The sequence below is a fragment of the Podarcis gaigeae genome (assembly GCF_964106915.1).
Source record: "Podarcis gaigeae genome assembly, chromosome: 15".
Taxonomy (NCBI): Eukaryota; Metazoa; Chordata; class Lepidosauria; order Squamata; family Lacertidae; genus Podarcis; species Podarcis gaigeae.
Genome location: NC_139692.1, coordinates 37,557,345 through 37,570,695, shown reverse-complemented (window position 1 = coordinate 37,570,695; position 13,351 = coordinate 37,557,345). Strand labels below are relative to the sequence as shown.

The window sequence follows — 13,351 nt, the reverse complement described above, 5'->3', positions numbered from 1 at the left end:
TTACGCAGAGCTGAAAAGAAATCCAACTTCCTCATGAGCTGCTTTCCGATTTGCAAGCATTTTTATAATGTGTGGGAAATATTCAAAAAATAGCACCCCCCTCCTTGCCGTTTGAAATGGTACAGTTCTCACTACCACCCCATTCTACTGCAGGTATACATGCTGCCTCTGTAGCCCACCTGAGTCTAAGCTTAAAACTTTAAACAGACTTCCAAGCCACTGGAGAAGAACATAATAAAATTAGGATGTCTTTAAATTGCTCCTTTTTCATGCTACATTCTGCAGTCGAAATTCTGCAGTCTTAATTTTCTGCAATCATAAAGCTACACTTTTTTTTAAGGAGACCAGGAATCCCAACAATCTTGGAAAGGATTCTTCCTGCGCTGTGTGTTGTCTGGCAGTCCTTTATTCAGAAATACAGTGGTACCTTCACTTCACTTCAGGTTACAGACGCTTCAGCTTTCAGACTCCGCTCACCCAGAAACAGTATCTCGGGTTAAGAACTTTGCTTCAGGATGAGAACAGAAATCGTGCTCTGGCGGCACGGCAGCAGCAGGAGGCTCCATTAGCTAAAGTAGTACCTCAGGTTAAGAACAGTTTCAGGTTAAGAACAGACCTCCAGAACGAATTAAGTTCTTAACCTGAGATACCACTGTATTCTCTTTCCTGCTCTCTTCTATGAAAAAAAGCATAAAGCTGGAGGGAGAAGCCCACACCATGATTTCTAACTCCTCTTACTTCCTCCATCAAATTGCTGGGTGGAAAGTGTTTCATGTTTGCATCCGTTGCCTTGGAAAAAAAGTGACATTTGCAAGCCACAGGAGCCAATCATTATGAGGCTTGTGGTTGCATAATCATCCTGAAATTATATTTAAATGGCAGAATGAGCCGACACATCTACCGGCTGCATGCAAGGGAGCTCCTCGGAGGCTTCTGTATTTTACTCTCATCATAAGCGCCTGAAACTCGGAACAGGTACGGAAAAAATCGTAAAATTAATTACAGATTTTAAAAGGGTGATTAACTGCCCCTAACTGCCTGATATGCTGATGCGCCAAACTAAGAGGAGATATTTTTATCTTGAAACGTGTGTGCATACTGGAAGAAAACTAGCAACCCAACCTGCAAATTTCTTGTGTGATCTTGGAGCAGTTATGGCTTAAGATTTGAATCACAGAGCCTGCTGTACAATATGACATGTAGCATAGAACTAGTTAGCTCTTGCCTGTGTTAAATAAATAAAATCAATACATTTAAATCCTGCCTTTGAGGTTAAACCTCTTATGGCAGATAACAGAAAAATAAAATGCATGTTTAAAATAAAAAAAAAGAAGTCAGGAAGTAAGAAGAACAAAATCTAAACTTGGAAAATTAAAAAAACCCCACATCCCTACCCCTAGCGATTAATGTTCCTAGCCCTCATGATTAATGAGAAGGAGGAGTGAAATCAAACAGCGAGTTTGTTGGCAGAGGGTGCCTGCCATGGAGGGCTGATTCCAACACACTACATATGATGCAAGGGATTTAGAATCACCACTGGAAAATGTAGGAAGGTGGTACCTGTCCCAAGTTTGGATTGTTAAGTGTTAAGCAACGAAGGCCTGCCTGGGCTGGGGCTTTCGGTAATTACTGTAGGCAGGTCCCTCTCTGTAAAGTTCTCAGATCCTCTCCTTAGCGGTCCCCATCTCCCTTTGCAATCTGTTACTGTCATTGTCCCTTGGTCTTAAGAATATCAAGCCTCCTTCCATAACGACAAATAAACCAAATCATGACGGCGTGAAAAAAAGGAAACCTAAAGCCTGTTGAGCATCTAGCTTCAGGCAGAGAGATAGACTTGGAACTGATGTATTTTTGTTCAGTTCTGCCCTTGGAATGTTGTTGTTTTTTAAATTGGCTGTTGTTTTTTTAACTGCAGCTGATGTAGAATTTGGTTCTAAGAACAAAATCCTGGGCTGCATTCCTACACACATTAACCTGGCAGCAAGAGCCATTCAAGTCACTGGGGCTTATTTCTGAATAGACATGTATAGGATTGCACCGTTAAGCCTATAATCATAAACCGGGCTTCAGAACAATGAACAAATCCTCATTTCTGGCAAAGGAGAGAGAATGAGCTATGACTTGGAAAACTCCCCCACCCCACCCTTCCCATTTGAATCGCTTTTCTGCCGTTAATTCCACAAAGTGACCACAGGCAAGTCAAACTTGCTTCAGCCTCAGGCCCCCCCGGGGACAATGATACTGACCCTCCCTTACAGGATTGTTGTAAGGATTAACACGAGATCACGTGTGTGAAAAAGTGTTGTAATCTTGGCTGTGGCTCCCTGGCTCTGGAATTCCTGCCCAGGAGAGTCCTGTCCATTTTGGGTTGGCAATAAAATAAGCCCCTTTACCTCTTGATTTCTTGTCCCCAGAAGGGATTTGGGTTTTATGGCTCCATTTTAATAGTCTCCATGTTTAGTTTTGTATTGCACAATTCTAACCTAACAAACGTGCCTTGGGATGCTTTTAAGAGCTGGCTAACAGATGCAAATATTTTTTATAACTAATTAAATAGAGAAATGCTCAGGTACAAGGCAATTGCCTCTGGAATATTTGACTCCAGGACAGAATACCAATATTTTAATAAAATAATAAATTTCAAAACCTCATGGGTTTTCCAAAAATATACAAACAAGGCGTTCTGATTTTTACCAGTAGGACCAAGTGAGGCATTTTCATTACTTCCAATGGGTCTACTTTGAGTAAGACTCTTACTGGACACAAACCATGCTTTCTTGATTTTGTTCATTTTAGTGTTTGGGATTGGCCATGCTTTTATTCTCTCATTGAGGTCCAGAAATGGTGGTTTTGTGACCTAAATTCCAAGTCATTTCCCCACACTACATTTGGCCCACTTGTATGAAAACATTTTTATGTGCAAACACACACACCAAAAGTGAACTCTCTCAGCGTGTGGATTCCTATGTAGCCAAATCCTCAACATCCTCATGACAAAAGTCAAGTCTTCTGGAAATGTGTGAATCCTTAACTAATGTTCACTCTTGAATATGCAGAATGAAGAGGCTGTTGAAATGGCTCTGGCCTGCCCTGGTGGTTGTAGTTTTGTGCAAACCTGACTTGGTTTCCGCATCAGGCACTACTACGACTGCTCAAAATACCACAGTGGAAACCAGCACACTCCACAAGATGACCACCGCCTTAAAAGTGTCGCCCACCAATTCTGCTCCCTTCAACAGCAGGATCCCTGTGACGGCAACGCCGCTTCTCTTCACCTGCTTCATCCTTGTGACTAGTCTTTCTCTGCTAATGTAAGCTTTAAGTTATCCCATTAATCACTTGAAATTGTACGTAAAATTCAGGAAAATCCAATCCAATCCAATTCTGTGAGTCCTGGTGTGTTTTCTGGTGAGCACGCATTCTGTTAGCAAATCCAGAGTTACCAAGTGTAAACGTTTCAATTAATTTTGCCATCCCCTCCTCTTTGTGGTTCTACATTTCTCAAAGAGATATGTGAGTCCTTTCGTTGCTCAAGACACACATGAACCGCAGCACTTCTAATGCAAGCTAAGTTGGTTGTCAATGATGGGAAATACTCTTAACTTCAATGCTTGTAAGGAAGTTTCTGTGTTGAAGAGAAACATTATGCAGCAAAATGAAAAATGGAAGCTGGTGGCATGGCAACTGAACTACAGAGAACAATACAACATTTTAAAACCACAAGGAAATAAGGGATGGGTGGACAATTCCAGGGGGAAAAGAACTGAGGAACAGATCTAGAAGCAAAGTTGCACACCTTGTATTCAAACGAAAAATTCAATTAGTCATGAATGTTTGGAGATCTTAATAAATAATGTCATTACGGTACATGTGTCTTTCGCAAGAATTATTTTTAAGGAAATAAGCCTCTGCTTGCACTGTGGTATACATGTACAACTTCAGGAACGTCAGCAGCATGCGAAATCCAGAAAGGCAGGTCACACTATGTTAGCCTACTAACCCTGATTCTGTAAGTCACTGAAGAGGTTGGGGCAGTGGAGGCAGATGGCGTACTGCCCCATCAACCTCAGTCTGCCCTCGGCCAGCCCCACACATGCCTGCCTTTCTACTTGCAACCAGTCCAGGGGGAGACACCACCGGCCAGTTTCCTCCTGCTTGGTCTCAGTGTTGCCCCGGTAGAACTCAGCAAGGCAGAGGATGGAGGGTAAAACTAAAATGAGTTGAGTGACTTTCGTTGGCTCATCGTTCTGCCCAGACACTGAGGTCCAGCGCCGAGGGCCTTCTGGCAGTTCCCTCACTGCAAGAAGCCAAGTTACAGGGAACCAGGCAAAGGGCCTTCTCGGTAGTGGCACCCGCCCTGTGGAACACCCTCCCACCAGATGTCAAAGAGAACTACCAGACTTTTAGAAGACATCTGAAGGCAGCCCTCTTTAGGGAAGCTTTTAATGTTTGATGGACTACTGTATTTTAATATTTTGTTGGAAGCTGCCCAGAGTGGCTGGGGAAACCCAACCAGATGGGCGGGGTATAAATAAATTATATTATTATTATTATTATTATTATTATTATTATTATTAGGCTCCCCGTCCTCGGCCCTACCAGTTCCAATGGTCAGCAGCCGCCACACAGTTGGCAGTTCACACTTCCCAAGCATTCTGCCCAGAGCCAGTGCAATTCTGGCCATTCATCTACCTGAATGATACATGGGAAACGTCGGAAGCTGGCTTAGAACAAATTGGACTGTTTGTCCATCCAGCCCACTATTGTCTACTCTGACTGGCAGCAGCTATCCAAGGTATCGGGTAGAAAGGACTTTCCCCATCACCTGGTCCTTTTGTCTGGAGATGCCAGAAACTGAGGCTGGGGGTCTTCTGCATGCAAAGCATGGGTTCTTGCATCTCCCCACAAATACTTTGTGCCATGAAAATCACAATTACTATACAGGGGTTCAACTCTGCTAACAGTTACAAGGCATTTTCAACTTGGTTAAGAGATCAGGGCACAAGTGGTTTGTAGGCTCCCCCCTCATTTGGCCAGGACACCCCATATTTACATAACCTTTGTGATTCCCACCTACGCAGAGCTCTTTCCCTCACAAGATTTAACGTCTAACTGTCTGCAGTTTTGCAAGGTAGATTTTCAAAAATCCCATTCTCTGAAAGATACTGCCCTTGTGGCACAAAACAGGTTGAATCCATGACGAATGTTTTATTTTTTTGCCCTTTTTATGTGAAAATATATGATAAGTATTTGGCCCCCTTATTAAAGGAGGGGATTTATTGCACTGACTCTTCCAGGGTGTCTTATCTGCCGAACAATTCTAGGAATGATGTTGTGGAGAATGTGGCAAGATTTTTAAGCAACACAGTGAAATTACTTTACCATAGGTCCCAAGAGCCGTTTTCATACCTCACAATGTCTGGACAGTTTTATCCTAAAGCATCTCCTACTGTTTTGTTCACTGTGTCGTGTTCTGATCCATGTATATGATGCACTTTCTCTATGTCAATAAAGGAGATTGGTTGTTTGAAGTGGTGTGTTTTTTTAATGATCCGGCCATAATGGCTATGGTTCAGCCAGATAAGACTGTTTGTGGCAAGGTTTATTTAAAATTCCCCCTCTTCCTGCACATGTCACAAATTTCAAGCACATTGTTCCCCCACAACCAGAACACAAAAATAATATATTGTCACACACAAGCACCCAGCATGCCTTAGTGATGCCTGTAGAGTCAAACTCCGCTTACTATTTGTCAGTAATTTTATGGACAAAGTGCATGGCCGTTTTATGGACAAAGGATTAAGCTGGCGTCATAACTAACAATGGCGGTAGTTGTTTGAAAACAACGGTGTTTTTATGCCTACTGACATGTGGCACGTAGACCGCAGTAAACAGGAGAAACAGAGTAGAAAAAGCAGCAAAATTAACTCCAGTGGGAGGCCACTTGAAAGAAGAGAGTCAGAAGGAAACGTAGGTATGGCTACAGCATAACAATGTGCAAGTGTGGTTTCACACCTCAATTCAACCCAAATTTCCCTCCCTTCATGTCGAAAGAGCCATCGCCTTGTGTCCTTCCAGCCCCCTTGATGCATGGCATACGCAATGAACATCCTCGCTACACATGAACATATAAAAATGCCTTCTTCCAAAGCAGCAGTCTACAGTGACAGGCAGGAACTGATTTACTTCCCAGTGCCCCAATAACTTCACTGGCCTTGGGTACGACACACCTTGACTTGGCAGGGCAGGGTTTGGTGGGTGGGGAATTGCTGCTTCATCTCGGGGAGCAAAATGTCTTGGGCCAGTCCTGCCCAGCAGGCAGCTTGTGGGGCACATGCAAACCAGACCACATCCAGTATTTTTTTCCACATTTGCTTCGCTTGCTCATCACACTCGGACTCCACTTCTCAAGCTCCTCGACTTTACACTTTTGATGATAGCTAACTGTTTTGTCAAGGATACCCTTTGCTGCACAAGCCTCATTTAGCTCAAGCACAGATATGCATATTGAACTGGTAGTCCAAAACAGGCACAGCAACAAGTGTGCACAGTGCAGACAATCTATGCCATACAGGCACTCGCACACAAAACAATGGCAAAAGTTATTAGCTGAGGTTCAGGATGGTAAAGATTCAAGTTTGTTTTTGCATCTGTTGAGAAAACCTATTTTTAAAAAACCCAAACCTACAGAACTCCACAAGAGCAATAAATCTGCTCTCTCATAGGAGTGCATGCAGCCTTCCACATAAAATACTGAAACACAATCCAATGTGCACACAAGAGTTGTGCAGATAGGGCCTATCTATGGAGGTCATGGAGCTTTTCGCAACTCTGAGAAGCCTGCAAGCAAGCCCAGTGGCCACAGAGCACTTGCCTGAGCAAAGGAGCAGTTCGAAGATGGCAAAAATCCTCACTCCTCTTAAAAAGTGAACCAGCGCTAGAAGCACTTGTGGCATATTTTGCACACACAAATAAAACTCACTTTGCTAATATGTTCAGAACACAACAAAAACATTTGAAATGACGGAGGCATTGCTGTTGCTTGGGAAGCAAGAAAATGAATGAGTTTGCTCCTTCATATAGACTTCACAATTCTTAATAGTAAATAATAAGGAACAAAGAGAAGTGGTCTTACCGGCGAGCAATGTAGTAGAAAACAGGGTTGCCAGCCTTGGATGTCCCAGCTTGATAGAAAATATTTAGTGTTTTCAGGGCCTTGAACTCCTCCTTTTCGTGCACCTGGTGCCTAAGGAGGCAAACATAAGCACACTGAAAATCTCAAATTAAGCTTGAGTGTCTACATCCCACCCCCAACCAAAAGCTGACTGCCATCTTTTTCAGGCTTATTCAAAACCCTTGAATCACATGTTGGAACTTCTACAAAAATACTCCTGAGGCATGGCAGAACATGCAAGCAAAAATAATAATAATCCTGGAATCTAGGAGCATGGGAAAATGTGTGGGAAAAGAACCATGAGCATTCAATATGGGAAAAGAACCATGGACAGCATTGTATTTGCATTGGCCCCATGGCAACAGATTAACGCTAAAAGCTACTGCTAACAACAGACATCTACAGATCCACTACCTAGTCATAAATTCTTCAAACTTGGAACTGGTGAGATTGATGCTGGACCACTGCGTGTCTGCCACTGGCTTGTGCTCAGGAGGACCAAGGTATGCCAGCAGAGTCGCCATCTTGTCAAATGGCCGTCTTCCAACAGCTTTGTGGTCCCTAGAGAAACAACTGCATGTTATCAACAAAACCCAACAACATTTGTAACAACCGGTATTTTTAGATTTTCCTTCTCTTCCATTTCGGTACAACATGCATCATCCTGTATGCATTAATAAGGAAATCAGACAAACATTTAGTGTGGAAAATACCCCGTGTTATTTACGCGGACAAAATACACTACAGAACCCAGGTTGCTTTCTGCAAGCATCACTGGCTTCCAATGCCAATCCTCCTCCCACTCTCCAAGGTTTAATAAAGTGTGTAAACAGATGAGTCCTATCCCATGTTCAGATTTCTGTTCCCGATTATCACTACAATTCCTCCTACAACCCATGCTCCACCCATCCTATCTGTGCTTTGCTTGCTTTGTGCCGCTGCACTGGATGCTATAATGAGGCAGACTTTAAGCTGTATCCAATGGTAGTCATACTCAGAGCAGATCCACTGAAATTAAAGGACAAGACTAACACAGGCTGATTCATTTCAATGGGTGCACTTTGAGTAGAACTTACAACCATGAGTATCCCAGCATTCATACTACTAAAAAGCAAAATCACCCACAGCAGTCATCAGAGCAGAGGGTCACCAATCCGGCACTTGGGGAGGTTTTCCTGAATGCCCCTGTGCAGGTACCCCAGACTCTCAGCTTTCATTTAATAAAAGAATTAAGTTTCTAGCCGTCCTAGAAATAACATGATGGGCCAAAACATACAGGTACCTTCTAAGTGATTTCTATGAAGAGTGAGTGGTTTGTTTTCCCAGGTAATGCTCCCTGTTGCTATTAGATAGCAACATCACCAGGACTAGGAGGAATAGCTGACTTCTCATGGTACACAAAGTTGGCTCTCTCTTTCTCTAATGTTGTGTTATGCCAAGCGCCTCATGGTAGCCATGTTGTGTTATGCCACACACTCCATGGCAGCTCTTTAGTGACTAGTACCCCCAGCACATTCTCAAAATTCAAGACATGCCTACTGCCCCCTCCCAAAATGGCAGCTGCTGCCCTACAGCATGTTCCTCACTTTCTCCTTCAACTCTGACAAAGCCAACGATTCTTGGCCACTGGTCAAGCTACTTCTACCTGTTGCTGGAAAGGTACTGGCCAATCTTCTCCTGATTGTTCCAGAGGAGCCGGTGCAAAGCAAGGACGTTGCAATCGCTGATGAAAGAGAGGCTGTGATTGACCGTGTCGCTGGCTGGACAATCTGATGCAATGTCAAGGAAAAACCTACAAAGAAAGGAAAGCCGTTGCTCTCTTTAGCAAGGATCTCACAACTTCTCACTACAACCAACGTGGTGTTGGCTTTGTTTCTCAAGGCACACACGTTGTGGTTGAATAGTACAGTGTTCAAAGTAATATTATTAAAATTACAAGCAGGTACACCTAAAGTATGCTTGTTGCTAGGGATAAGGTGGCTACAGTGCTACAGTTAAAATGATCAGTCATGGCAGTCATATACACTCTGACAGAAAACCTAATGGAGGGCATGAGGCTCTTCCAGACTTTCCCAGCCCTTGTCCAGCGCAACACAGCACACACCATGACCAGGAGCTGCCTAACAGCAAAAGGAATATTCTTGGAATCCACAATGTATGCAACACTGACATTGATCTCTGCAAATTTCTGCCTCTTTTATTTCTGGGAGATCTGTTTTGCCACGAAAGTAAAGGCAAACGTGATACGAGCTAACCACCCCACACTTCCCACCCCCAATGTATTTTTAGAAATAAAGAAAAAGAGCAGCTGTGCTAGAACAGACCAAAAAGATCTGACCAGTCCAGCATCCTGTTTCACCCAGTGGACAACAAGATGCCTCCAGGAAGCCCACGACTACAGCCAGAAGGTGAGAGCCACCCACTCCACCTTGCTGCTTCCTAGCATCTTGCACTCAGGGGTGAAACTGCCTCTGAACTGAGTAAGCCCAGATATCATGGCTATCCTCTTCCATGAATTAGTCCAATCCCCTTAAAGCTGAAAGACTTTGTGGACCAATTCCATGCATGGCCTGCACCTGCCTGATCTGCCTATGCTGGATCACTTCTCCTGTCTCTGGTCCTTGAGACTTAACGGTTGCCATACTTGGATTTAGCCATTTGCCAGCCTCTGGCCTGTTTGACTGCACCCTCTGGAAACCCAGCCCATGCTGGAGAGACTCCATCAGGCAAGGCCTCTTTCCACCTGCCTCCCCCCCCCCCCCCCCCGCTTCCGGCCCTGGGACTCTTCATAAGGAAGCTGTGCCTCCAGTCTCTGCTTCTCATTTTGTATTGTGCACTGTGGCTTGCTGTTGTTTTATTGGAGTTTAGAAATCACTTATTGTAACTGTTAAGAGTGCATTTCTGTTTAATCTTGAAATGCTGATATTTAATATTATTCTATATTATTTTAATGAATGTTGAATGTTATTTTATTTGCATATTGTATTATGCATATTGTCTTATTTACATGATGTTAGCTGCTGTGAGCCTAGCTTTGGCCGGGGAGGGCAGGATACAAATAAAAAAATAATTTATTAATTTATGCATGAATGCATGCTGCGGACCACGCTATTTGCCTCTGGCCTTTCCAACTTACAGAGCCTGCAGATCCGACCCCTCTTGGCCTTTACAGACTTATAAAGGCAAAGCTCTTTTAAACTAAGCATTGCAACTACTTTACCTTCGTGCTGCATCAAAATTGCTCTTCACAAAGTCATTAAAAGGCCGCATGTGCTCCTCCTTTGTAAACAAGACGTGGTTGGCAATGCTCTGCAGTACCTAGGTTAATAAAAAGAACAGGTGAAGCAACCAATCGTGCCGTGGCAAGCTGTGCCTTGGCGTTCTCTTCCAAACGTTATTCCTGCGTTACAAGGGATTCGCTTTAATCCAAGACGACTGAACATTTGCAGGCATGCTCTGGTCTAGTCCAGAGGACAAAGGGCCACTTTGTGGAGCATGGTTCTCAAAAAGCAGATCACAAATGCTTTACATAAATAAACGAACAACATATGCTATACTAGCAGGCTGTAAGAAGGGGTGACTTTTTTTAAACGCTCCCCCCCCAACCCACGAAACAAACAAACAAAAACTCAATCTGGGGCAGGCAACCTTTTATTCCTATGGAACTCCACAGTCCTGCCAGGGTAATGTGCTGTATACTGGCAGTGGGCAGTGCTGAAGCCAGTGATGGGTGGATCAGGCTTCCAGGAGAGGGATGTGTCACTCTTGCCAGAGGTCTGAACTTGCAGAGGGGTTTGGGAGTCATGCAAAGGGCCGCACAAAATTAAGCAGAGGGCCAAAGCTTTCCACATGCGCCTTAGCTCCATTTCAAACCCCTCACAGCAATAATTTGCCTATTGTTTCACTCTGCACCTCACTCAAAGACCCCAAAAAAACCACACATGCAAGAATTGCAGTTCTTTACCTTTGACATTAACTTCAAGCCCCTTTCGATTCTTGGCGGCGGCTTCTTATCCAATATCCCAGCCTCATATGGCGAGACAATGGCAGGGTTGATGAACCTCAGGAACATGGCACTCCCAACGGCTCCGATGCTGTTCTGAGGGAACCGCTGGCTGACAACCTAAATAGCACAAGTTGGAGTTTGATAAGGACACAACTTAAATGAAGGGCCGGAATGAGAACGGAAAAGAAAAATGAGAGGCCTTTTCAGCTCCCTATTCGTTGCCAAACCTTCCACATGTGTTACTGTACAGGATAAACAGAATAGGGTGCCAAACTGGACCTCTCTCGTTAAACATGTCAGATCATTATTAGAAGTTAAGGAAGAAGAAAAGAGTTACTGATAATAGTACAGACAAGGCACAATTTTACAGAATGATTTTCCCACCTCCCCCCCGCTCTCACTCTCTCTCACACAAATATATTCACACTCCATCTTGTGGTGAAGCCCATGTATGAGCAAATCCGTATGAGCAAGGCCAAAAACTAAAAAGCCATTTTGCAGTATGCTAATCTAAAAGGAAGACAAGAGTTTCTTTGTACCTGAATTGTTTATGCACAAACCTTGTGGTGTGGAATGACAACTTTGCCAATGAAACAAAAATGCTAATTTATCAAACTAAAAAAACCCAAAAAGAAAAAGAAAAGTTTTGCTTCAGTACACCCATCAGCAGGGAACCCTCAACAAAACAGGGAAGTCAGCAAGGTGTAGAGGTTAGAAAGCCTGACCAGGACCAGGAAGAAAAGGGGCCCAATTCCCACTTAGCCAAGAAACTCACTGCGTGACCTGCGCCCAGTCACCTCTCAGCCTAACCTCCCTCATTGGGCTGCCACGGGAATAAAAAAGAGTGGGGCAGGAGCATGCATACCACCTTGAGCTCTTTAGCGGAATGGTGGTATATAAATGTAATATATAAATAAAAATCATGAATAGAAATAGCCCATTCATTAAATTCCTGATTCACACATCACATTAAACCAGTGTTTCCCCAACTAGGGTCTCAAGAGGTTTTTTGGACTACAACTCCCACCATCCCTAGTTAGCTGGACCAGTGGTCAGGGATGATGGGAATTGTAGTCCAAAAACAGCTGGAGACCCAAGTTTGGGGAACACTGCATTAAACCATTGTTTTAACATTCCTCTTAAGTTCCCAAAGTACTCCTCTGCCTCTCCTGCCACACCACTGGATGAATAAGTTTACTGGGCTGTCTGAACCCAGGTTCCCATTTGTCTCTTTGCAAACAAATCATGATGTTGCCACTTGGGGACTGCTTGGGAGGTGGGGGCCGGGAACAAAGCATGTGCACCACAGCAGCACGCATTCACAATAAACCATGGTTTGTTTTAAACCATGGCTTAACGTGTTGTGTGAACTGGACCAGTCTCTGCCAAGAAATTGCAAAAAGCACTCCTGTGTATGTTGCATGTGAGAAAGTAATGGAGTGTTTGCAATATTAACTCTGGGGGGAACATGCAGAATACTTATTTCCTCTAAAAGTCCAGAATTAAATTGTTCATATGCTTTTCTGAAAGTAATCTTCGAACGTTCTGGGTTAGATGTAACAGGGCTACTCTAACAAACCACAATTTGCTGGAGCGTGAATGAGTACGGCCTCTTGGAACTTGCCAAAGATTGGATCACAGTTCACAATACTGATTTCTAGGTAGCTCTTCCTGGGTTGGGTGGCAAGGAGGTTCAGAATCATGCCCGTACGCGAACACAGACAATGCCCATCTGCAAAGGATCTTGGATGTGAAACCCCAAATCTGCCATCCAACACAAGGACATTAGGCAAACTCAAGAGGCAAGGTGAGCAGGACAAGCCAGCTGCAATCACAATTTCCCAGCGCATAATAATAATGAACACATTCATATCCATACATATCCTGCTTTCCTCCTATGATGAGACTCAAGGAGGAATACCTGAGTGTTTCCCAGTCTCCCACTGAGGCACTGGCGAGGCCCAGAACAGCTGAGGTTCAGCAAAGCTACCGAACACACACATAGGCCAATTCATGCCAATTCGTAGAATAACCAAAGCCAAGATAAACTGGCTATACAACACTAGACATTAACAATTGCAGGACACTTGGAATTTCAATGACTAATTTAACTCAGAACATTGTGTTGTTCTTTAAAGGGAAGGACAAAAGAACTGGCACTAGATCCTTAA

The 13,351-nt window shown here is 43.7% G+C and overlaps 2 protein-coding genes and 1 long non-coding RNA gene across 9 annotated transcripts in view; 2 read left to right on the top strand and 1 right to left on the bottom strand.

Annotated features, from left to right (window-relative positions):
* Positions 1-3,867, top strand: part of LOC310832750 — a 404,622-nt gene extending 400,755 nt beyond the window's left edge. Inside the window, exons 3-4 of the long non-coding RNA XR_014558405.1 lie at positions 604-975; positions 3,057-3,867. This is a non-coding gene — a long non-coding RNA (uncharacterized lncRNA). The remainder of the gene's footprint in view (positions 1-603; positions 976-3,056) is intronic.
* The window catches only part of EVI2A (ecotropic viral integration site 2A), a 172,653-nt gene that overhangs the window by 40,593 nt on the left and 118,709 nt on the right, over positions 1-13,351 (top strand). The window lies entirely within an intron of this gene.
* NF1 (neurofibromin 1) overlaps positions 1-13,351 on the bottom strand; it is a 155,855-nt gene that overhangs the window by 85,765 nt on the left and 56,739 nt on the right. For all 4 annotated transcript variants that reach the window (XM_083714249.1, XM_083714250.1, XM_083714251.1 and 1 more), the window contains 5 exons: positions 11,139-11,297; positions 10,395-10,492; positions 8,820-8,966; positions 7,589-7,735; positions 7,136-7,246 (listed from right to left, as the gene is read on the bottom strand). In XM_083714249.1, the coding sequence (XP_083570375.1) occupies positions 7,136-7,246; positions 7,589-7,735; positions 8,820-8,966; positions 10,395-10,492; positions 11,139-11,297 (662 nt within the window). The remainder of the gene's footprint in view (positions 1-7,135; positions 7,247-7,588; positions 7,736-8,819; positions 8,967-10,394; positions 10,493-11,138; positions 11,298-13,351) is intronic.